This window comes from Lutzomyia longipalpis, chromosome 3 (assembly GCF_024334085.1).
Source record: "Lutzomyia longipalpis isolate SR_M1_2022 chromosome 3, ASM2433408v1".
In the NCBI taxonomy this organism is placed as follows: Eukaryota; Metazoa; Arthropoda; class Insecta; order Diptera; family Psychodidae; genus Lutzomyia; species Lutzomyia longipalpis.
Window position 1 is genome coordinate 695,599 of NC_074709.1, and position 24,253 is coordinate 719,851.

The window sequence follows — 24,253 nt, forward strand, 5'->3', positions numbered from 1 at the left end:
CTCGACAAAGAAGGACTTGAGGCAAAAGGTGCAGATCGCCCAGAACAGGTTCCTGCGGATCATAAGGAACCTTGACGCCCGTTGCAGCACGGGCCTCATATATAAGGACATAGATGTAGTCAGATTTGAAAATCTCATAGTTTCCCAAAAGATCACACATATCCACAAAGTCATACACAATTTGTCTCACTCCAATTTACACTTAGCAAGACAGACAGGGCACAAGAGCACTAGGCAATCACGGGCAATAGTAAACATAAAACCCAAAAGTACTAAATATGGGCTCCACAGCCTAAGATACACATCTATCAAATTGTATAATAGTTTTATGTCTGTGAATCCCGATGTTAATAATGTTAATTTTGTTAAATTTAAACAAGTATTGAAGGAAACAGCACTGAAGAACGAATTCTTAAAGTAACGTAAATTGTAATCCCGTCTCTCGTGAATTTTTCTCTCTCACTTTGCTATTGTATCCGCGTTTTTTAATTTTCTGGCTATTTAATGTAAAATCTACTGTATAGTCCCTCTTTATGTAATCTTTGTGTTATCTGGGGCAATAAAGATTTATTATTATTATTATTTTTGAATTCCCTTCTTCTACATTTTCCTTAATAACTTTTCTTGTAGTTGTCGGATTGAGCTGAAATTTTTACACAACCTCCTCAGATAACCAAAGAACTTATTTCCAAAAGATGGGAATGGTATCTTTTATATTTATGGAGATATGACACGAAATATAGCGCTGGGGTCGTTCAACGACCCCGCTCCGCATTCCAAGGGTTAAATATCCCGAATAATTCTTTAAAATCTGAATAATACGCATAACATTCAGATAATCTCCCCTTGGATATTCCTCCAACTTTAATTTTCTCAAAACTATCTCATTTTTATCCAATCATATTATTAAGATTGAAATTGTCTAATTTATTATTATTTTAAATTTCTTGTTTTTCTTTATAGATCTTTGAAAATGGGGCATTTTGACATCAAAATCTTTGCAGAACAATGAAATTTCCTCGACAGCTTCCCCCCCTCTAAAAGAAAATTCAACTCAAAATGGATGAAGTTTGGTGGAGAGAATAAAATTCATAAAACTTTTTCGTTGTCCTTTATTTTCTTCACACAAATTACAAATTTCATTTACACAAAAATAATATGATTCAACAGAAAAGAAAATGAACAAAAAGTTATACAGATAAAATATAGATTATCTCTCCAATCTTTCGTTTTTCTTTACATTTCTTTTTTTTTTGCCTAAATTGGGATTTCTTTTCGTATAATTTAATTTATTTTTTTCCAGTATCACTGCACTTCACTGGATAGTTTTTTCTTTCTATGAAAATGTCCTTTCCAAAAAATTTTCATTCAATATTTGTTTTTTTTTAATATACTAATAAAATCATAAATACATCCTTTTTGCGTTTATATAAAGTATATCGATTAAAATAGATTTTTTTTAAATCGTTGTAGCTGCACCTTAAAACATTACATCTAGGATAAAATGAAGAATTTTATTCTTATTTTTTTTTGTTTTACTTTTTTTTTCATTTTAAATAAAATTGTACAAAGCAAATTTATTAAATAAATCTGTATTTTTTTCATCAATTTTTTCTCATTTAACGGTTTTTTGTGTACTAAAATTGATTTCATGAGTGTTTTTGCTATGCAACTGTGTCTTGGCTGTGTGGCATTTGAAGGGTTTCTCCGTGACTTTGTCGGGTGTATTTGCTAAATTATTGAATTTAAATTGAGAAATTTCCGTTGATGGTTCACGGAAAATCACCTGGAAACTCTCCATGTTCAATTAGAATTTTTGTTCGTTAAAAAAAAACTTAGCGGGCGTGATTTTTGCAATAAGGACGTCCACCCTTGGCGAAGAAGCTCTGACCCTCTAGATTCTTCTTGCATGTCTGGTAAATAAAAAAAGAATAAGTAAATGAAACAAAGTTTCAAGTTGTGGGGCAATAAATTAATGTTTTTAGAGCATAAAATATTGTACTTACGGTGCAATTGAAGCACTGACTGTGGTAATTGTGGGACAGAGCCTCAACCCATCTGTCGCCGGCCTCCACGGGGAATCCGCAGGCAAAGCACTTTGTTGTGAACATTTCATTCCAGTCAGCTTCGCAGTAGGGATTTCCCTCCTCAAGGAAAAATGGGCTGTTGCCAAACAATTTTCCACAGTAGGCACACGTGAAGCATTCCGGATGGAAGTGCTTGCCAATGGCATTGAGACAATCACCCTACACCACAACAATATACATTTAGTTTAATCTCATCCCCTAAATTTACTCCACCCCTTCTATTTCATTGAATCCGTCTTATGTATGTATGTACCTTAATTTTGGCGCCACATTTGCTGCACGACGGTGCAATGTACTTCTCAAAGCAGTACTCGCAATAGAGATTACCCTTCTCCTCGACGAATCCAATATCAGCCAAGGGACGACGGCATTCTCCATTTACGCAAATAAAGTGATCAGGACACCAGATACGTCCAAGGGCCGTAATAAAGGGACCCCTATTTTGTCAATTAAAAAACACAATTAGACGATTTTCTTACCAAACATTCCGTAGAACGAAAAAATTAATATCACGGCAAAACACTCAGGGTTAAGTTTCCAAAAAATAAACTTCTCTTATTCTTTATGTTTGTTTGTGCTTTTCTTGAAGGATAACGATTGAAGAAAAGGTCCTGGAAAAAAATCTTTAATGATATTTTAAAGGGAATATTTTAAAATTGTATTAAAATTGTATTGTATTTCAATTTTGAATTCTTTAAGCTTCCATTGCTAAAACCCGAGTTGAATTTATGTAAAAATACTTCCTGACCGACCACAGGTATTAAACTTTAGGGGAACGTGGCCCAATTCGGACCGCTTAAGGTCTTTTTCAGTCCGCAATTACTCAAAATTGATAAAAAAAAATTTAAATATAGAAAGTTATGGGAGTTAAAAGAGCATTAAATGGGCTTCAAAATGGTACCAAATTTAAGAATATTCCTTTTTATTTTATACCTACTATTTTTTTTTATTTCTGCGCGGACCTTTGGAGGTCTGAAATGGGCCACGTCCCCCTAACTTTTTTTTTCATTTTATTATTATTTATTTATTGAAATGAATAAACTCCTTTCAAATTCTCAAAGGAATAAACTTATTTATTAGAATTTTTCCTAATCTTTTATATTAAAGATTTGACTTGAATTTAATAAAATTTCCTCAATTATTGTAATTAGTTTAAAGTTCTTAAGTTTTATTTTCTTAAATTGTTTTCTCATTATTATTAAAGAAAGTTCAAAAATTCATAAATTAAAGAAAGTCTTTCAAACTAAGAAAAAAATTCGCTTTAATTACACCTGAGGAATAATTTTAAGAAATTCTCCATTTTTCATTAAAAACTGAGAAATTTTAATGATCTCCTTTATTATCCCTCTTTGAAGTCGAAAAAAATGCAAATAACCCGATTTTTTGAAAATCATTCAATTCATTATAAACTTATCATACCACGAAACTTCAATAAAATTTTGCATCTTTTTAAATTATTAAAATATTCAAATTTTAATCTTCACATAATCTATTTCAATGCTATAAAATTTTATGAAAAGTCAAGCAAAATTTTAAAAACTTTCTGTAAAAGAGATGTACCCGTAAAAAGGCAATTTACGGAATTCACCAAAAAATGATGAGAATTGATGAGATTTTAAACAAAAACTTGTGTTATTATCATCATTACATTAATAAAACATTTTGTAAATTTTGCGACCAAAAACCACTTAAGAATTGAGAGAGAAAAAAAATAAACCATCAACGATGTACAAGAGGTCTCTCAATGTGAAATTGATTGAGGTTTTAAATTCCCAAAGAATTTTTTTTTAATACCCCGAGGAAGGTGTTAATGATTCAATAATTTCAACCGAAATGACACCCACTCGTTAGAAGATTCGACAATTGAGTCTTCTAGAGTGTCTCTTCCAGTTTTTTTTTGCAAATGAAAGAATACATCTTTATGAATAATTCTCAGTTGATGATTCCTTCTTGATTAAAATGCCAGTGAGACGTGCAATGATGATTTTAATAATAAATTCTTTTTATATATGCTTTAATTAATATATTTCTCTTAATATTTCTTAAGAATATGAGTCTGAAAAATGCTAAATTTAAATTTATTTTAGGCTTATTTTCCTTACCCCTTGAGTGAATTTTTGACTCATTTTTTTACATATTAAATAAATAATTAAAAAACAAATAATCTTACCTGGCTATCTTTTTATCACACACACAGCAAACAGGATGTACCCCATTCTCGAGATTTGTGGCAATTTCCTCGGGATTAAGCTTATTATTTTCATGATCCTTGGGAGGATCGTTCGTAATTTGATTCTCCTTCTCAATGTACGACCTTCTATCACGAGCATGCGATATTAGTTCAGGCTTTAGATTCTTGTTAGGTTTATTTCTGTAGCGAACAACATCATTTAGTGTGCTCTCACTTGTGCCGTTCTCATGTCCATTTGAGACGGCGGGTGGTGAGGATTTGCGAATTATGTCTGTGGATTTGTCTGTATCATCTGTACTTTGTGGAGGATGTGGAAGGTCCTTCTGGGGGATGGTATCACCGTGGTACCCATTGGTTGTGGGTACACGATTCTGATTGATATCCATTGTCTTTTTCCCACCATCTAGGCGTGCCTGTAGCATCCCACTAATAACCTCCCCAGCTTTCACCCGAAAGGTTTCTTTGTCACTAATTTTGAGATTCTGTATGGATTTTTCCAGCATTTCCGATGGGGTCTCATGCCGTGGGGAAACTGTAGGGGAGAATTGCCCAGAATTTCATACACAATCTCAAAATGTCACAAATCAAATTTAAATTGCATTTTAAATCAAATCTCAAGTATTCTCGCAATTCAATTTTTCGCAGTGAATTCCTCCCTTTTTGAGGATGTTTTGAGGGAAATCATATCTCTCTGGAGATTTTGTCAAAGAATGCATGAAATGTGAACTGTGTGTGTGTATGTAAACTTATTTATGTAAACCAATTCGAAATATATACATACATTTATATATACATAAAATTTATTGTATCAAATTGTATGTCAAAGGAAAGCGGAGCATATTTCCGTCGAAGAGATATCTTCAAATAACAGAATAAATTGGAATGTTTTTTGAAGAGAAAATTCAAAATCAAAATGCGATGAATTTGAAGGAATTTTCATGTAAAAAAAGAAATCAATGGTGAGATTTGAACCCATGACAAATCGTTTCATAGTCTAAGATTTAACGCTCAGTACTAGAAATTGTCTTAAGGGGGGTCTCTTGGGAAAACTGTTAGAATTTACACATTTTTAATATTGCCATTTTCTTGGGGTTTTACTTAAATTTGGATATCCGATGATTGTTACATTTGTAGCCTAGTTATTGAAGTGTAAGAAAATCACTTTTCGCCATTTTAGGTGCGACGCCATCTTGTAATTTTCCGACTTTTCCACAGAACTGCCCTAAAACACAAAGGTAGGTTTTTCTCAGGATCTACTGGATGGATTTTGATGGTGTAAAAAGCAAATGAAAGAGGAAATACCAATGCAGATTTTGATGTACCAGAATTTTGAATTTCCATTCTGGGACTGAGAAAAGTGGAAAAATGTCAAAAACTTGTGAACAAAAGTCACATTTTTTCACTTTTCTCAGCCCCAGAGTGGAAATTCAAAATTCTGGTACATCAAAATTTGCACTGGTATTTCTTCTTTCATGAGTTGTATTAGAAGCCGACGTAAAACGTGAATTGTAATTTTTGGAAAATTTTACTTTTCCCCCGGTCAGCGTCGGATCTACTGACCGACGCTGACCGGGGGAAAAGTAAAATTTTCCAAAAATTACATTTCTTCTTTCATTTGGTTTTGACCCCATCAAAATCCATCCAGTAGATCCTGAGAAAAACCTACCTTTGTATTTTGAGGGAAATCTCAAGATGGCGTCGCATCTAAGATGGCGGAAAGTGATTTTCTTACTCTTTAATAATAAGTCTTTAAATGTCACCAGCACTTGAAAACAGAGTTTCAGAAAAACCCCAAGAAAAATTAAAATATTTAATTTCACCAGCTCTCAAAAGAGACCCCCCTTAAAAAGGATTCTTTAAAGATTTAAATTTCCTAAAGTTTTTCATCAGGTATTTCGTTCAAAGACACGACATTTTGCGCCTTTTACTAAAAATTATCTCAGAACTTATATTAAGATAAAATTTCTGTAAGATTCGTCATTTAATTATATTTTTAAATAATAAAAAACATAATAAAAATAAAAAAAAGAAAATTAAATAAATAATTTTCTCTTTTACGATTGATTCAAATGGCAATTCATTTAAACGATTGGTATTTAAGCTTTAGTGGTGGTGGGTGATGTTTAAGTGATTGTGTGGATTTCATGCACCTGAGGTATACATATGTACCTATAAAGCAAACATCAAACAGACAAAATCAACCACACGTACAACATTTAGTGAGTGAAACCTCAATCACAGAACCAGCATATGGGGGTGGGTTAGTTGTCAATATATAAGCAAACACAACACCGACAAAGGGGTGGAATAGCACCACCCCCAATCCATCACCTGATATGCTGATTGCAGCAACCACACTGCGGGATTCTGCCGCCTGGACCGACTGCCTTGTTGAGTACACCGCGGCCACGCTTCGGTGCAGAAGTTACTCCGGCGGCACCCCCTTTCGAACCTGCACTGGCATCAGGGGAGGGGTCACTCATGGTAGTACCGGGGCAATTGTTAGTAGGTGGCGGCGGTGTTTGCGGCTTTGGCAGTTTAAAAGCAGCAACGGGGCCAGAAGCGGGCTTTGTAGCCTCTATTTTGGGCGGTGCATTAGTGAAAGCAAAAGTGCTGGCATTCTGATGCGATGACTGTGCAGATGCAAATGCTGATGGGGCATTGAGGGATTTAAGGTTGAAGCCTGGCGGCGGGGCCACCGTGTTAGAGCTTTGGGGTGCAGCACCTAGAGGGAAGTTCATGGGCGCCACAGGGATAATTGCTGGAAAGGTAATTTTGGGTGGGGCAACTTCCTGCGAGAAGCGCCGGGTTTGACTCGCCACGATACCCTTAGGCGGCATTTCATCCTCCGTAATCTTCGAAACAACCTCACCTGACCCACCGGTCTTTATTTCAATTGTCTTTGCCGATTGCGTGCGTTCAAATTCCTCCACGACACGTGAGCGCTTTTGGATGAACGTATTGCCAACCTGGGTGGCACTGGCGCTCTCCTTCTCGGCGTGCAGGGAACGATTCAGGGATGCCTCATTCGTGCGGGTTTGGCGGAAATTATCACCGATTCTCTGGCATTCCACCATTTCGGGTCTCTGCTGATACACACTCTCGGCCTTTACTTGGGCACACGAGAATGCCGTACCCGGTGCTAGGTTAGGCTGTTGACCGGATTCACGCAAGCGTGGTGCTTGGATACGCAAGGGGTTGGGTGGGGGACCTGGAGCGGGGCTCTTCTCCCGCAAACAGGGTGACGGTGAACGCAAGTGGGGATCAAAAATCTCCCCCATTTGGGGATCGTACTCAGAAACAGCAAGGTTCTGCTGGTAGTAGGGGATTATGGGGGCGGGCTTGTTGATGAGTGAGGGCGTAAATGGGCGCGGATGGGGAACCGGGGTCACGATTTGAGGTGGTGCCATGTGCACGTCCGCAGCACGATTGACCGTATCGATGCCATCTAGTGATTGAAAAGTCATGGTTATTGGACCAGATGTAGTCGCATAAGTCTCAGTATGTTCATGCTTGTCTGCCTGTCTGTCATGTGTAGCCTGGCCACTTCGCCCATTGATTGCTACGGGTTTGGCTACGTTCTGCGGTAGAGACTCCCGGCTGGCGTCAAAAAACGCCAGTGGGACATTCTCCTTCAGCTGTGGTGACACTGGCGGCAGTGTTGACTGCTGCGATGGTAGTTGCTTTATGTTTTTCTGATACACGGGTATGCTGTCTGGTTTATGGAGACTTGAGAAGCGCGACTGTCGCAGCACGAATGGATTTGGTGGTGGGAATGAGATGTGTCTCTCATGATCATCAACATAGGACTGACCTTGTTCGAAGGCAGGTGATACAGCTGCAATCAGTTTACGAGCTTCAGATCGAGATTCTGCTGACAAGGATTGATGGTAAACTTCTTGAGATGATTTTTGACAAACTTGTTTGGAAGATTGCTGACAAATTTGCTGTGAAGTCTTCTGGCAGACTTGTTGCGAAGACTGTTGGCAAATCTGTTGAGAAGCTTGCTGATAACTTTGCTGTTGTGTAGCCTGCTGACAGACTTGCTGCTGAGAAGCCTGCTGACAGACATGTTGCTGTGAAACCTGCTGACAGACTTGCTGCTGTGAAGTCTGCTGAGAAGCCTGTTGACAGACTTGTTGCTGTGAAACCTGCTGACAGACTTGCTGCTGTGAAGCCTGCTGAGAAGTCTGCTGCTGTGAAACTTGCTGACAAATCTGAGATTCTTGCATTGAGGTATCCTGAGAAGCACTAGTTAGGCATGAACTAATTTGCGATGAAGCCTGAGGTTGGAAGCCCTTAATAAGACTGTTTCCAGTCTTATCTTCTTTTACCGCCTTCGGATGAGCCAAGCCGTTTGAGTCAAAAATGACAGGAGTAAAAGGTCGCTCAGGAGCCACCGTCAGAGCAGTCCTTAGCGTCATCTTCTCCGTAGGACGCGGTAGGTCATCCAATTGGTAGCTGACCTCGTGCCCAAATGGAGAATATGGACGATCCGGTGCTGTGATCAGTGCCTCCAACATCAGCGACTTCCTCCCTGGAATTGTATCATCAGCCACAACCGTCATATCAATCGGTGGCGGGAAGTACGGTCTAGTTTCCTCAGGCAATGGTACTGGTTCTATTGTTGCCTTTGGCTCAAACTTTACACTTTTAATTGGAACTGTTGTTAGCAGGGACGACATGATGGTTCCTTCAGCTGGTTTCTCAACTAAAACATCAAGTGCAGGTAGGCTAATATTTTGGTATGATGTTGTTGCTGTACTTTGTGATGCATCAGCTTTGATGCAACTCTCCTCAATGGCTTCCTGTTTAACACTCACAATGTTGTAGGGGGTTTCAGGAGCTGTCTTTAGTGCTTTAACCATTGCACTTTCCCATTCCTGTGGGACAGTATTGGGTACACTTCCCTGAGGAAGAGGTTTCTGTTCAGGAACATCAATTGGCTGGAATTGTGTTGTTTGTTCCGCAACTTCGGCAACTTCCTGAACGTGTGCAGTGTCCTGATATTGATTCACTTCCTGGAATTCCCTTGACTCCTGTACCATGCTGGATTCCTGAACTGCACTTGATTGCATCTGAGTGGATTCTTGGGAGAAGCTTTCTTGTTGCGTTTCCGTTTTTTGTTCAGTTGGTAAAGCAAATTCCACATGTTTCCCCGTCTTCATGGGGGTGGGTGAAGGAGGTCTAGGTGTCAGTGATCGCATTCTCTCAACTAAGCAGGTTGTATCCAATGTATCAGCCAAGTATTGTGCTCCACGTGCTTCCGAAACAAATGACGATACCTCCGCAGAACAGATACTCTGCTTGTGATGCGGTATGGTTGCATAGTCAGTTTCATCTGAGTCAGCACTTTCGTAGATTGTATAGCTTGGCTGTGATGTTTGGGTGTGATACATTCGCATATGTGCTGCATCTTCGGATGTTGTTGTCGTTGCGCTTGTTGACGTGTAACTCTCTGAACCGCTTTCCATTTCAGCCACTTCAGCTACCCTGGAAACCTCCCTCTGCCCATAGCTCAACTCTGGAGCTGACTGACTTTGCTTCTCAAGCATTGGTTTAACAATAACGTGCTGCGTTTCAGGTGGTGGAACGTAGAGGGGTGTTGCTGTAGGGGTGGATGTTGCAATTTCTTGCGATGGTGGCCAAGAAAAGTGCACAGATGCGAGTTCATGGGAAATCTCATCGGGATGCCCACACTCTGGCCCCAAGTCTCCTTATGTCGTCGCATTGTACGACAGAGTGTTTTTTATTCGTGGTGAGTGTTTGTATTTTTAGAAAATAAATGAAGCATTTTTTTCACGAGAAGGGGGAAGGGTTTGGATTAAAGAGAAAACCAAAAGTATGCGCTTTAGTATAAGAAAAGCCAGCAAATGAAGCTCATTAGCATTAATAATTGCCTTATTTCTATAGCCTTAACTACCTGCCTACATTCTACGCATCTGTACGCTTCAATCAAAATTCATCACACGCACACACATATTGATGAGAGGATGGATTGGATGATGGGTGGTTGAAAGAAATGCTCACACATTACTTAATATACAATATTTTTACATGAAGATTAAGATCGAATAAAGTGCTGCTCGACTGAGGACAGAAAGCCAATTTTTATTGATATCAGAATGATTTATAATACAACAACTTTTTCTAATTCACCTTTTAGCCTCTTTTTTGCAACATTTTTGCATAAAGAATTTTTTTTCATAAATTTGCTAAATTTGTGGAAATTTCTACGTTGGGATCGTGATTTATTTGTTCCGGAAAATTAATAACAAATAATACAAAATGCAAATCCTACATTTTTTTTTACTATATATTTTGGCGATGAATGCAAGAAAAACTCAAAAAAAAATTGGACAGTGTTGGATGAAAAAAGAAAAGTGGAGATGAAAATGCATTTGAGAAAGCGCATCTTTTAGGCTTTTCGCTCAGAGAAAGGCACGTATTTGTCACTAAAAGCGCTTTCATTCGTCACACAATTACCGGTGGTGTTCAAATGAAATCCAGGTCTGAATGTGTTGAACCGCCCTAGGATATATGGGAATAAAAATCAGTTGAGTCTCAATCAAAAAACTGGCAAAAACCTCCCTCAAAATAATTTATTCCCGGGCTTAAAGCTTCTTTTTTGAGCTTTCTAAATGCAGAAGGATTTTTTTTAGCATCAAATTATTCCAAACAAATTGTGAGATATTTTGTGACAGCGATACTCTGCCTTAATAAATTGAAAGCCAATTTGAGATCATAGACTTGATTATCAAGCCAAAATTAATTGCTGAGAATTTATCAGATGGAGACAATTTTAGAGGTAGCCTCATCGTATTTTGCTTAATTGAGCGAGAGATAGGCATCTCTCATGGGCATTCCCACTCAATTGCTGGGAGAGGTGTTCATAAACCGAGAAAGGATTTTACCCAGTAAAAAGAAAGTCTAACAAACTTTGATCAATCATTGAGGTTAATATTGAGTCAAAAATTGGGTATTTTTTTTTTATTAACATTGACAGCAATTTTTCATTTTTATTTAAAACAAAGGGATGTAAAGATGAAAGTATGGAAAGAAAATTTAAGGGTATAACTGATTTAATTAATTAAACGATTGATACAGGATGTTTGAATCAATATTTGATCAATCTTGGGCTATTTATTTATTTATGGGAATAAAATTAACCGTTCATTCCATCAATTAATTGACAATTGACCTAATATTGAAGCAAGACAAATTCGTATCAGGGAGCAAAAATTGATCATTGATCAATAATTTAAAATTACTTATTACAAAAAATTAAAATCTGTAAGTTACACTCGGAAAAATTCATGTTCCTTAAAAAAAATAACACCAAAAATTGTAAATTCTTGTCAATGACGAATAATGTAGAAAAATAAATCTCTCCCCTTAGTACCACTGAGGAAGGCGTGGTGAAACGCCGAAAGCTTTGGGAAAGGATCCTTTTCTTTTAAACCCGCATCCCCATTTGACGCCCCCGGAAGGAGAAAATTACACCTAAAGAAAATTCTACAAAAATTACGTCAGAATTTCATTAATTAAAAAAAAACTTAATAATTTTAGCACAAATTGGGTAAATATTGAATAATCATTGAGTGAAAATTGTCTAAAGATTTCCATGATTGTAAAAAACTAATAACTACATTATTTGTTTCATTTTAGTTTATTTCTTAAATCAGTTAATCTAGTTTAATTTTTTTTATTTAAAATTTAATTTAATCCCCCCTAAAAAATTGATCAATATTTGATCAATCAATGCTCAAAATTTGAGTGGAAAGAATTGACTGAATATTTTTTTTCAAACAATTGGCTCAATATAAAAGCAATCTCTGAGCAATCAGATTTGTCCCTAAATTGGGTAATTTCTTGTCAATAGTTAATCAAAGTGTGAGCCAAATTTGATTTCAATAATTTGTTTACTGGGTAAATTTTTCCTAGAATTCTCCCATTGAGAAAATACTTGAACTTGAAATTAATCACGGGAAAATATTTGCATCTCATCTTGAAAAAAAATCTCAATTGGTTAGTTTCATTGAGGGCAACGCGTGGTCACTATTTATTTTGGCAAACCCCAAAGGACGCCACGGGTGATCATTTGCCGTGAGATTGAAAATTTCATTGCCAGAGCCCTCTTAATTGCCCATCCACGTGGTGTCGCACTCAATAAAAATCATTTGGCAGAGTATCATCGCGGTCATCACATTTTTTTTATTGCAGAATTTCGAAATTCTTCTTTTTGATGTTTGATGAATTGGGCAATTTCTTGTTGGGAAAAATTTCAACATGAGGGAACGAAATTTGAATGAATATTGAATGAGAAATGCAGATTGAACATTCACGCACTCGTAGGACATTCACACAATTCTCCTTTTTTGCTACTAACCTGGAGCAGCCGGTCCAACGTTGGCTCGTGGTAGTGTGGATGAGCCAAAAGTTGATGGTTTTGGAGCCTCAAAAGTCGACGGGGGCTTTGGTTGGCTCCATGCTGCAGCACTTGTTGGTGGCGGATAAATTGAGGGACTCTTGGGTCCAGCACTTGGGGGTGAAAGTGGAGCCGATGAGATGTTAAATGGCTTTGGGCCACTGATGTTTGTATTGATCTGCGGAATAAACATCATTTTAATTTTGGCTTCCATCTAATCGCTTTGAAGAAATTTTAATGATTTCTTTTTCTATAAAATCGTTCTTAGAGACATTTCATTTTCGTTAGTGAACGAACTAAAACATTTGAAACAACGGCGCATAAAGCATAAATCAGGAGAGAGGAAAAACTTACTTTGTAGTTAATATTCTTGCCTTTTCCAGGTGCTTGGACACTTCGAATGATCCCACCGCCAATGGTTTTGTAGACAAATTCCGAATTATGTGTCCCATTTTGCATCTTCTCATGCCCCACCATCACCATCCTTGTGCCCTCGTCTGGGGAATCACATTCACTGATGGTGTCAGTGAAGTCTGTCTCGAGGTAGGTCCTCCTGTGGCCGGGAGTGTCGTCTGATTGGCAATTCTTGAGAATGTTGTACACATTCTTGTGATTGATATCGGTGTCACTCATGGCGCTCCCGAGGCTGTTCTGCCTTGAATGGATTGGGGACACCCCAACTGACGCCATTGGCGACAATTTCTTCGGTGTCGACTCACACGAACTCAATGCTTGGGGCAACACACAGCTATTTGATGCAAAATTTGTCGCACAACTTAAATTAGTCTGCAAATTTTGGAAGCAACGCACATTTAGTCACCCGAGCGGACAACATTTTCATGGGGTTGGGGAATGGGGTTAAATAATGTTGGCGATTGTTGCATGTGAGGGTACATAAATAGTAGGAGGACCCACCCCCCGGAGGAAGGGGTCACATTGTTAGGTGACAAAAAGAGAGAGAATTTGAACACGGGAAGCGCAACAAATAGCAAATTTCAATGGTTATATAGCATGTGCAAATCAGGAGTTAATTGATGCCAAATTAGTCAACACACATGAGCACAACTTACATTGCTACCCGTCGACAGGGGAGATCCCAGCTGTGGTGCTCCATTCGTGGCACCAGCACCGGTTCCATGGTGCGTTGTGAGTGCAGCAGAAATGGTGCTAGCACTCAATTTTGTATTCCTGCAAGATAAACATTTGCCCTTTTCAGAATTATAATAATCACACCAAACACTTTGCACCTTTTAGATCCTAATTACAACACCATTTGACTTCTCGTTTGCATTGCATATATCCCTTTGTCCACCACATAGCATAATGTGCCCCATCATGAGCACGAGAGAGAGAGAGCAAGAACAATTTAACAAAAATAGCATAAAAGACAAGGTGTTCAAAAGAATGCATTTTGCACTACATATAGGAAAGTTTATTATACATATATTTATAAACTTCCTTTGATAAATACCTGTGAGAGCATTTAGAAACATTAATTAGTTTATGCAGTGACTTTTACATGAAATTGCAATCAAACGGGGGGCGAGTAATTAGCTTATAGAGACAGCATCAGACATACAACAACGCATGAATAACAAAATGTCGAACGAGGAGGTAGCAAATAATGCTAATATTGACGCTTGCCAATTTATTCATCTCAATTCCGGACTAAATAGCTTCCTGAACATCACGGAAATGCCATGTTAGGCTTAATTTCGACGAGAGATATAACACTGTTTAGAGTGAAAGTGTTTACATTTATAATTAAATGGGATATTCATCCACTCTGCCATTTTATATGTGTTGGGCGCATAGATTGAATTGAAAATTCTCTTTTTTTTTTGGGAGAGGGTTAGTTTTACTGGAATTTTCATGAGAAGGAGTTTCGTCTCTTAAGTACAGAAAGTTATAGTTTTTTTTACGATTTTTAAAAGAAAAACCAAGAAAATTCGTCTAATTGTTAAGATATTAATTAAAATTCCATTTTCTTACTTTTTCACCCCTTGCTGTATAGGAGCTTTTTAAGCTATAATTAGTTTAGGAACTATTAATTTAGTTAGAAAACTTTCTATTCTAAATTCAGAAAATTCTAAATTCATTCAAGAAAATCCTTCCACTTGGTGAAAAAATAAAAAGAACATAAAATAATGAATGTTGTTGCTTCTCATAAAATTCGTCTTCTGGCCTAAAATTACGGAGAGACACCAAAAAAAACACGAACAATTTTATTCTACAATTATCCCAAATACCGCAAATTACCATAAAAATGTCGTACTTTATTAGATTTAAATCTCTCCCACATTCGTCCTTTTTTTCATGCCATTTTCACAGATTTAAAAGAACGTATTTCTTTATTTAATTAACACCATCGTAAATTAGTAAATAGTCATCAACGCTCTGTAAGCCATAACTCGCTCCTTCTTCTTGAAAAAAAAAAGTCTTTTTTATTTCACAGAAATGTTTTTTTCTTGTGGGGGAGAAAAGCTCTGCAGAATTTAAATAATTCTCCTTTATAAAGAGGTGGAGTATATAACATGAAAACAAGGTCAACAAGCAAAACAGAGAACAAGAAAATGGTAAAGAAATCGCAAAAGTAAATCAAATGACACCGTCGCATTGCATGAAAGTCGCGGCATGAAATGATGGGAGTGATAAAATATCCACGGAGGTGTTTTATTTCCCATGAAGTGTGCCCCCGTAAAATTTTCCATCTTCCCTTTGGGGTCTAATGGTAAGGCGAGAATTGGATGAGGGGAGAGAGCTTTATTGCAGTGTAAGCTGTAAAAGTACCTCCCCGGACAAGTGCAATGAAATTTATCTCATGAACACACCCTGATATCACATTTTAATGGCTGCTTCTGTGTGCACTTTTTTTCCTCCATCGTTCTTTTGCAATTGAGATCCCGCACAGAGAAAAAACATTAATTTACCCACGAAAAAGATGTTGAGGATAAAATCATAAATAAATGGAAGTGTTGTTAAGTTGGCAAAATTTTGCAAATTTGAAGAAGTTTAATTTGTACGCGCGGGCGGCAACAAGTATCGGATTCAGTATAGAATGGCTTCGTCGAGAGTTCAGATGGTGCGGACATGGGGTTGATTGTACGTACATAGTTGGATTGTTGCATAGTGATAATGAAAGGTGATACTTACGGCTTAATTGGCACAGGTAGATAGCCCTCTGTACCAGGTGGTGGATTATTGAGGGCAGCCAATTTTGCATGGATATCACAATATAGTTTATTGTTAATGTTGAAATAGCCCTGATTCTTTAGCGGTGTACCACATGTGGCACACTTGAAGCAGTCAACGTGCAAATTCTTTTCCTTGATCCTCACAAAAACGCCTCTAAAACACACAGAACTTTTATAAATATTTTGAACAAAAACAAGGAGCTTTTGCGATATACACTTTTTGCATTAATTTGATTTATAGAATCGAGACCCAGAAATTTTTACAAGATCGTCCAGAAAAGGCAATTCTTAACCAAAATTCTTATTTTACACAAGAAATTCTAAAACTCTTCTTTTAAAATTTTAGACCATTTTACGCCCTATCAGTCAAAGAGAAATTTTTTTCCGAATGCCCTAAATTTAGTACAATGGAAAATCTGGGGAAAAATTAATAAGTATAGTATTAGTCAAAAATCCGATATTTTTCCGATTATTCCGAATATATTTTTTAAAATTCCGAATATAGGAATATTTTCCATTCAGATAAAAACCCCTTTTAACAAAATTTATAAATCAAATCATCGCTTGTATATCACCAAACAACCTTGTAACAAATAAAGATGCAAATAAATAAATGCTAACAAAATATAAAATATTATTCACAATCATTCCAGAACTCTTAAAGAACTTCAGAGCATTATCCACAAGCATTCACAAAGGAGGGGGGGGGATGTACATAGATAAACCAAGTACATGGGGTTTCTCAGGGGGCAGGGATTTATCAATGTCTGGGTGGCCAAAACGAGAAAGAAGAAAAAAAGAACATTTCCATAGCTTCTGGTCATAAAATTGCGTTGTAGAACAAATAAACTCGATGCTCTCTCTCCCCTTTTTGAGGTGAAAAATGATCCCATGGGCTCAACTTTGGCTCGCTTACTCTTGATATGAGGACACCGAGGCCGACGAATATGAGGTCTTCTCCTGCTGGGAGATTCCTTGGAGATTTATTGGATGGCTTGGTCGATGAGAAGCTCCCGGCGAGAGAAAGGGCGAAGTGCATGCTGCCTGACCACCAATTGCATGACTTGCCGTCCAATAGTAACTGGATTCACCGGCTTCCATATGTTGTGGAGCCCAAGCATTAGCATTTCATGGTGTTTCAAAAGGTTGGGGGGAGTTTACCAAAAGGGGGAGAAATTGCAGAAAAGAATTTATTGATTTTCATCTTCAATGCACTCTGCCAGGCTTTTGCCCCATTTGTATATGTACTCTCTACAGTTTAGTCCACTCCTGTGAGCTATTAACCACCCACCCCAAAATTGTCTGTTTGTGTTACATAAATTTTGAAAGGGGCGTCGGAGGGGGGGGGGTTGGATTGTGTATATGGCATTTTCATTTGAGTTTCCATGGGGTTGATACAAGGTGCCCCTATTTTGGGGAAGTTCAATGCAAATTTGTTGCATGGCAAATGCGATAATAAACTCTCTCAGGAATGCAATTTAACCCTAAAAGAGCTTTCAAGTAACTACATACATATAATGCAAATGGATACTCCACGTCTACATACATGTTTAGAACATTTTGCCACTTTAAAGTATTTTTTTCTTATTTTTTGTTTGAAAAAAAAAAATCATTTAGAGGCACCTTGTGCGGGGAAAAAAAGAGTTGTGTCGAGACCTTTCCTATGCGAGAGGGAGGGAATGAGGGAGGATATGATGAGAATTTGGTACCATCAGGCAGACTCCACATTCACACGGTTCGATGAATAAATTCCACTTTGCTGTGAATTGGATTTTGAAAATGGATTAAACTTACACAATGAGGCGCTCGCATTCAGCACAGATATTCTGGCCGGCTGGCAAACCACCCGTGTTGGGGGGTTTAGCTTGGGCCACAGGAGCGGTCACATGCTTTGTGACACCACCGCTTGGCGAGGATTGCTGATTGGATGACTGATATGGTGTAGGACTGAATGAGGACTCCTCTGGAATCATGTTCACATTGTCATGTACATCTTTATGTGTTCAATTGATTAATGATTTGAGAGCTCATTGACATTTTCCCGATATACAAAATCACATATAGGTATGTTTGTAGGCATTGTTGTGTGCACATAAATATTGCAAAGTGTTTTAACTTCTCACCTGGATCATTGGGATCATTTTCAGCTTCCTGCAACATTTTATACACTTCCGAATTGGCTGAATTGTAGATTCGCTCGTTCTTCTTGAAGTTTACTCTATTTTAAAATTTAATAAGAAAAAAAAAGAAATGGTTAAATTTTAAATTTGTTTTGGGGAATTTATTATATTTTTTCTTTTTGGTTATAGAACTAAGTGGACGTTAAACACAATTATCGCAATTAATAAAGTTATTCTTTCGGCAATTGTGTTAATTCATTGAGAGAGGAGATCTAAGTGGTCTAAAAGTTAATAAAAAAAAAACATCGGATGCTCAAAAAAAAAACCAGCGGGCCTATTAGCTGGTGTTCCACCTCGTGGTTTCCACCAACCATTTTTAAAATATTCATTAAAAAACTAATAAAAGTATTTATTTAATTAATTTTCATTTTGCAAAAAAGAATAAATAAAACCATAAGAATACGTAGACTTAAGTATCGTAAGTCTTTGACATTGAATTTTGACATTCAATTCAGAGCTTAATATATCTCATATCACAATTGACAAAAAGCAATAAAATATAATATCTTATCATTCGCATAAACATAATAAGGAAAAAAAATCACGCGTCAATTTACAATCTTCTTCGTCACTTGCAGCTATATTTGTCTATCAAAACAAACCCCACAAAATGATTATTTGAGCCATATAATTCGCTGTGCCATATGATCTTATTCACAGCAATTATTTCAATCCAAACAATTTTACGTAAATCCAAATAAAAATTTTAACGTTCATTCTGTGCGAAAAAAGAAGAAATAAATTGAGCTATAAGAAATGAACTCTCAAGCAGCTTCCTGTGAGAGTTTCCCCTCTCCGGAAGTGAGCCAAGAATAGGATATAAGCCCACTGGTATATATGGCCTCTTCTTCTTGGTTAAGTAATTGTGTTTAACGTTCACAACACACCACGATTAGGTGTTATGGTGTTTTAATGGGATGAGGGTGGTTGATAGAGAGCAAATGAAAAAGGAGGCAGAATGAGGGGGATCTATTTATCCTTTTTTGGTGTCTTGTATTCTGTGCTATTTTATTGCAAATTGACTGTACTGTTGCGGATTGTGCGTCCTCCCAGACCATCCTCTCTGTCTATAAATTCACAAATAATAGAAAGTGGAATTGGTGGTGGAGAAGAATGCTAACATTGGATGATCAGAGGGGTATGTAACGTACTATATATTGAAGAAAAATCCCCAGGAAAATCAATATTATATATAGAAAATTTATACGAGCTTTTGACATTGGAACTTTTATAAGTGACTGAAAGAGAGAATTTTTTTTTTAGAAAATTTTACCTATTTTATTTTCAAGAAAACACAGGAAAACTCATGTAAATATGTGAAATAGAATGTAATAAATACTCGGGGTAAGATAAGAAAATTAACGTTGAATTGGAAAATTTACTTTATTCAAAAGAAAAGCTCTAATTTTCACATTTAAAGACAGAAAAGAAGTAAAATATTTTCATAGATACAAAATCGACTCTATATACATATATGTAAGAAAAGTTTTTAAAAATATATAATCGGTAATATTTTACTATCTACGATGCCATATAGGTTAAATGAATATATAACAATACAATTTCATTTTATATTAATTTTTTAAAAAATCAGAATATTATTGAAAGAATTTGTTAAATGAAAATGAAAAAATGATAAAACTCAACAAAATGGAATGGAAAAAATATGAAAATTTAATGAATTCCGTTACACACCCCCTGCTGAAGCATCCCCATATTGCTTAACACTTTACGTGACTAATGCGAATGTGAAATATTATAATGGATTTTCAGGTATAGACCAAAAATCAACTCACCCGAGCACACCGCCAGCCAACACTTCCGCCTGAGCTGAGAGTGTTTCCGCAATGGTTTCATCGCTGTACATCCCAACGGGAGTGTTGTATTGCTTGTTGACAATACTCTTTACACCATCACCATTGACCTGCAAAGGGTAGATTGAAGTGAGCTTCATTAGGGACAGGCGAAACAGAAATTTTGGCATTTTTTTTTTCATTGACACTAACAGATGGAAGGTATGGCCGTGCTGAGCTGTTGTATCCACTACCAATATGAGAAACTTCCTGGGGCTTAGCTGCCAGGGATGTGTGTGTCACGGGAGCCACACTGCCACCGGATAGGACGGGTTGGGGTAGGGAGCCAGCGGGACTTACAGTGGGTCTCCACGTTGAACCACCCCGTTGAACGGAGATTTCAAAGTTATTCCCACCACGAACAACAGCATCTTGGGCATCCTTATGGCGCAAGTTGTACACATCCATGCCATTGACTTTAATGACGGCATCACCAGCTACGAGACCCGCATTGGCGGCTATACTTCCGCCAGCGACCTATATAGCACGAAACAAGCATTAAAATAAATATTTTATTTTTATATTTTTTATTACATAAATACAATTCAAAGGGATTTCCGGATTTTCCGCAAAATTGTGCTTTAAAATAATTTTTTCATCAGTTTAATTTTTTATTTAAAGTTTTTTTTTTTCAATTGGGATTATTTATTTATATAATGATTGGTATATAAAACAGAGGGTCAGCTGATAGTTTCCAATTTCCGATATAAAGAGCCAAAATCAATTTTAGATAAATTGAAGGTTAATGAATCTAAATTCAAAATAAACATAAATTCAGCGCATTACCACGAATTATAAATGAATGAATTCTTGTAAGAAAATTAGGAAAATAAGGGATTTCTTATAAGTATGAAACTTTAAGACTTTTATGAGCAATTTATGAGTTAAGAATGAAAAATAAATAAATTTCTTTGTAGATTTGTTAATCAGTCAAATATTCTTAAGATTTCACGTAAAAAATTCTAAAACTTTTCTATTAACTGACACCATTTTGTGAAAATAAAACTTTTTATGCCATATTTATCTACATTCAAAGTCAACAAAGTAAATTTGCCAAGCGTACCAAATATGCTACACAATGAATAAATCCGGATTAATATATTTTTATAGAAATTTCAAATTAAATAATGATCATAAAACCCATAATATGAATTTTATGATTAAATATTATAGGTAGATACCTATATAGAAAGTAAGAAAAATCTTCCGCTTTGAAGTTCCATAATCCGCCATACGACAATATTTTGAGCTTTAGGGAGACACATCCAATGATTTTGCTCGATACAGAGAAAATCCCATGCGGGGAGTTCTTTCTGTTGGGGGAATTTTCCTGCATCTTTTGCAAATGCTTCTGCCAAGTAAAATATGGCATTTGGGTTCGTTGACAAAGGCAAAGGGGGGCGCTTGAATGGGAAATCATGAGGCAAATTGAATTTTAATGCATAAACCCATAGTTGCAGCGTGTTGGTAAAGCTGAAAAGCCCTCGTCGTTGTACCCGCAACATTTTGATCTCAAATCATTTTGAGATTGTCTAACCCGCGCAAATATGGGTGTGTGCTCCGAGAAATGGCGAATAAGGAAATTAATGCAACAGCTATTAATTGTGCGATTATCTGTGCAACGTACATTGAGCTGTCATTAAATACCTTGTCAATTAATTATGTTGCAATTGGTGTGCAACCCAAGAGAAAGCCGACTCAGAGGTGAGAATCTGACAATACGCGATAGGAGCGGGTACTTTTTTCCTCTCCTTCGAAAACTTATAGAGGACTCATGGTGAGCTCCTGTTGTGCCATTGTGGGGCCATTGCCATCATTGCGTGTGGTTCTTCCGTAAGAAATTTGTGGGTTTTTGCACCCATTGGTTAAAAAAGAATATTCCCGATTCCACCCCATCGTGTTGAGAGAAGTAAAGAGTTATTTTTGAACACAAATGTTCGGAGGAGAATTTATTGGTGGATTTTTTTTTAGCTTCGTGTTAAATTCTTTATCAAGTCGCCCTCTTCCTCGCCAAATTCGCGACGAAATTTTTATTAAACTCTCATGTCATCTGCCTCCACACAAAATGTCCAGTCTACACAACTTTTTGGCACAGGGTTGGTATAATTTACGAGTTGAATATCATTTATAATAAATTACTTCTTTTACTTTGATTGATTTAAAGTTAGAATTTTGCCTGCCTACTTTATGAGATTTTCAATAGAAATTGGAATAAATTGAGAAAGTTAAAAAAAGACGTTTAGGGAAATTGATTGTAAACTATTGGCTGTATTCTTGACATTGATTACAATAAGTATCAAACAATTAGAGTAAAAATTGATTAAAGTCTTTGATATCTAAAAACGGCTTAAATCATAAAACTTTTAAAGAAGAATGAAACTAATGAAAAATAAACCAAAAACGTTAAAAACTAGATCCAAAAGAATTTTGTAATGTATTCACACAACCCTTTTACTCTTGAAATTCGTTACTTCTTTTTTACATCCAACCACCGATTCCACTTAATCTCCCCCCAAAGTGCATTTTGGTGCGAGATCAGTGGCCAAAGGATGGGTCATTTTCTTAAATGCGACACACCGTTAAGAGAGTGGTCTTGCGATCTTCCATGGTTTATTTAATGTTTCTGATATTTTTCACTTTTATTCACAATTTGCATGCGAGACAAACACACATCCACTCTAAATGGGTTTATTGTACGATCCATTCTGCAGCAATATTTATACATACTGCTTGAGGACGATGGCTGTTGTGTGTATATAATACAGCAGAAAAAAAAAGAATTCAGAAATAAGCCGCAAATTTCTTCTGGCGAAGATTTTAATTCTTGTTTACTACATGCTGTTTTTTTTTCTTTGGTGGACTTACCATGCCAAACACATATACGAGGATCATGTGGAGGATGTAAAAGGGAAGTATGGTTGCAAGTGGGACGACAATACAGGGAACGGGGGAAGGATGGTGCACCATATACATAATGTACATTTATAGAATATTAAATGAACTATAGTCGACTTTTAGAGTGATTCCACCAGGAGATAAATTTCATCTTGTGTGCGAATAAATAAATTTTCTTTTTATTGACAAAAAACACCCATAAAATGGCAATTCAAGGAAAACTTATGGAGCATAGAATTAGATGGCAGAAAAAAAGAAATCTCCCTCACTGCCATGGGCTTGTCAATTAATCATTTCAAATTAGTCCCATGGCGAGATACTGCTTAAATAATATTTTATGTCCGCGTATTTTATAATTATCACCCCCCAAAATGACTAATGAGCCAACACAAATAGACGGAAGAGAAGGTGGAACAAGAGTCAATAGTTAAAATTATTCATGTAATATTGCATAAGGCCAACATATGAGGTCTGGTATAAACATACGCGATGGAATTGATGACAAATGAGGCAATAATGGCATTATCATTTGCCAATGAACTATAATTGAATTAATTATTCAGCCAAAAGGAATCAACTCTCTTTGCCATTTAGACTATGATTTTATCGTCAAAGCGTCATGTTGTCTTGTGTCTATATATAGTTTTTCAAAATATAACCTAAAGTGGTTCTGAATTTAATTTGCTGAAAAATCATTTGGGCGTGTTTGGTATGTTGATTATAATACCTATTTGGCCTTTAAGAACTACATACAATACAATTGAATAAGGAAGTTAAGAATCTCTGGCACGAGACATTTAAGTTGCAATACAATAAAATTATAAATTAATTTTGCAAAATATTTAATTTTTATATTTAAAGTTAATTTTTAAGTTTTTTGAGTCATCTTGACGGTTTAACTCTCTTTAAATCCTTTCGTGAAAACTATCAACAGTTGCGTTAAAGCAAGGAGAAAGTTTTAGCATTGAGAAAATAATCTTCAGACATTAATTTGTACCAAAAACCTTAATGATTTATGTGACATTGAGACATTCAGATTCTCACAACAATATTGAATTTTCACACATACACAGAAAAATATTTTCATGAAAATTGCAAAATCATATTGGCAAGAAAACAGCATGACAATTGATGCAAAAATGTGTCCAATAAGTTTTATTTTATTGAAAGTAAAAACTCACAATTTGGCATTCAGCAAAATGCATCGAGACATGCTATGCGCAACATGAAAGATCAAAAGTTCTTGTGCTTCAGTGAACTCGCGGTGCACTCTCGCTGCTATGCAAATATTGATGTTTAGACATCCTCCACAGCGGGGTTTTTTTTCCTCTGCATTTGTTATCGCAAACTTCTTCACATGTTTAATTGGAGATTTATGGGGTGTCAAGATGGGAAAGTGGAGAAAAAAGAACGACACAAAAGCAA

General features: G+C 36.5%; 1 protein-coding gene across 36 annotated transcripts in view; it reads right to left on the reverse strand.

Annotated features, from left to right (window-relative positions):
- Positions 1-1,096: 1,096 nt before the first annotated feature.
- Positions 1,097-24,253, reverse strand: part of LOC129794246 (PDZ and LIM domain protein Zasp) — a 35,949-nt gene continuing 12,792 nt past the window's right edge. For 3 of the 36 annotated variants that reach the window (XM_055834955.1, XM_055834954.1, XM_055834952.1), the window contains exons 4-16: positions 20,087-20,410; positions 19,877-20,004; positions 18,024-18,118; positions 17,695-17,863; positions 15,860-16,054; positions 13,777-13,894; positions 13,061-13,492; positions 12,668-12,884; positions 8,093-9,994; positions 6,610-7,726; positions 2,341-2,524; positions 2,007-2,246; positions 1,097-1,913 (exon numbers count right to left, since the gene is read on the reverse strand). In XM_055834955.1, the coding sequence (XP_055690930.1) occupies positions 1,836-1,913; positions 2,007-2,246; positions 2,341-2,524; positions 6,610-7,726; positions 8,093-9,994; positions 12,668-12,884; positions 13,061-13,492; positions 13,777-13,894; positions 15,860-16,054; positions 17,695-17,863; positions 18,024-18,118; positions 19,877-20,004; positions 20,087-20,410 (5,199 nt within the window). In that variant the 3' untranslated portion in view covers positions 1,097-1,835. Of the gene's footprint in view, positions 1,914-2,006; positions 2,247-2,340; positions 2,525-4,257; positions 4,811-6,609; positions 7,727-8,092; positions 9,995-10,764; positions 10,810-12,667; positions 12,885-13,060; positions 13,493-13,776; positions 13,895-15,859; positions 16,055-16,816; positions 16,995-17,694; positions 17,864-18,023; positions 18,119-19,876; positions 20,005-20,086; positions 20,411-24,253 lie in introns of all 36 variants that reach the window. The other 33 variants (XM_055834972.1, XM_055834973.1, XM_055834974.1 and 30 more) reach the window with 25 other exon arrangements.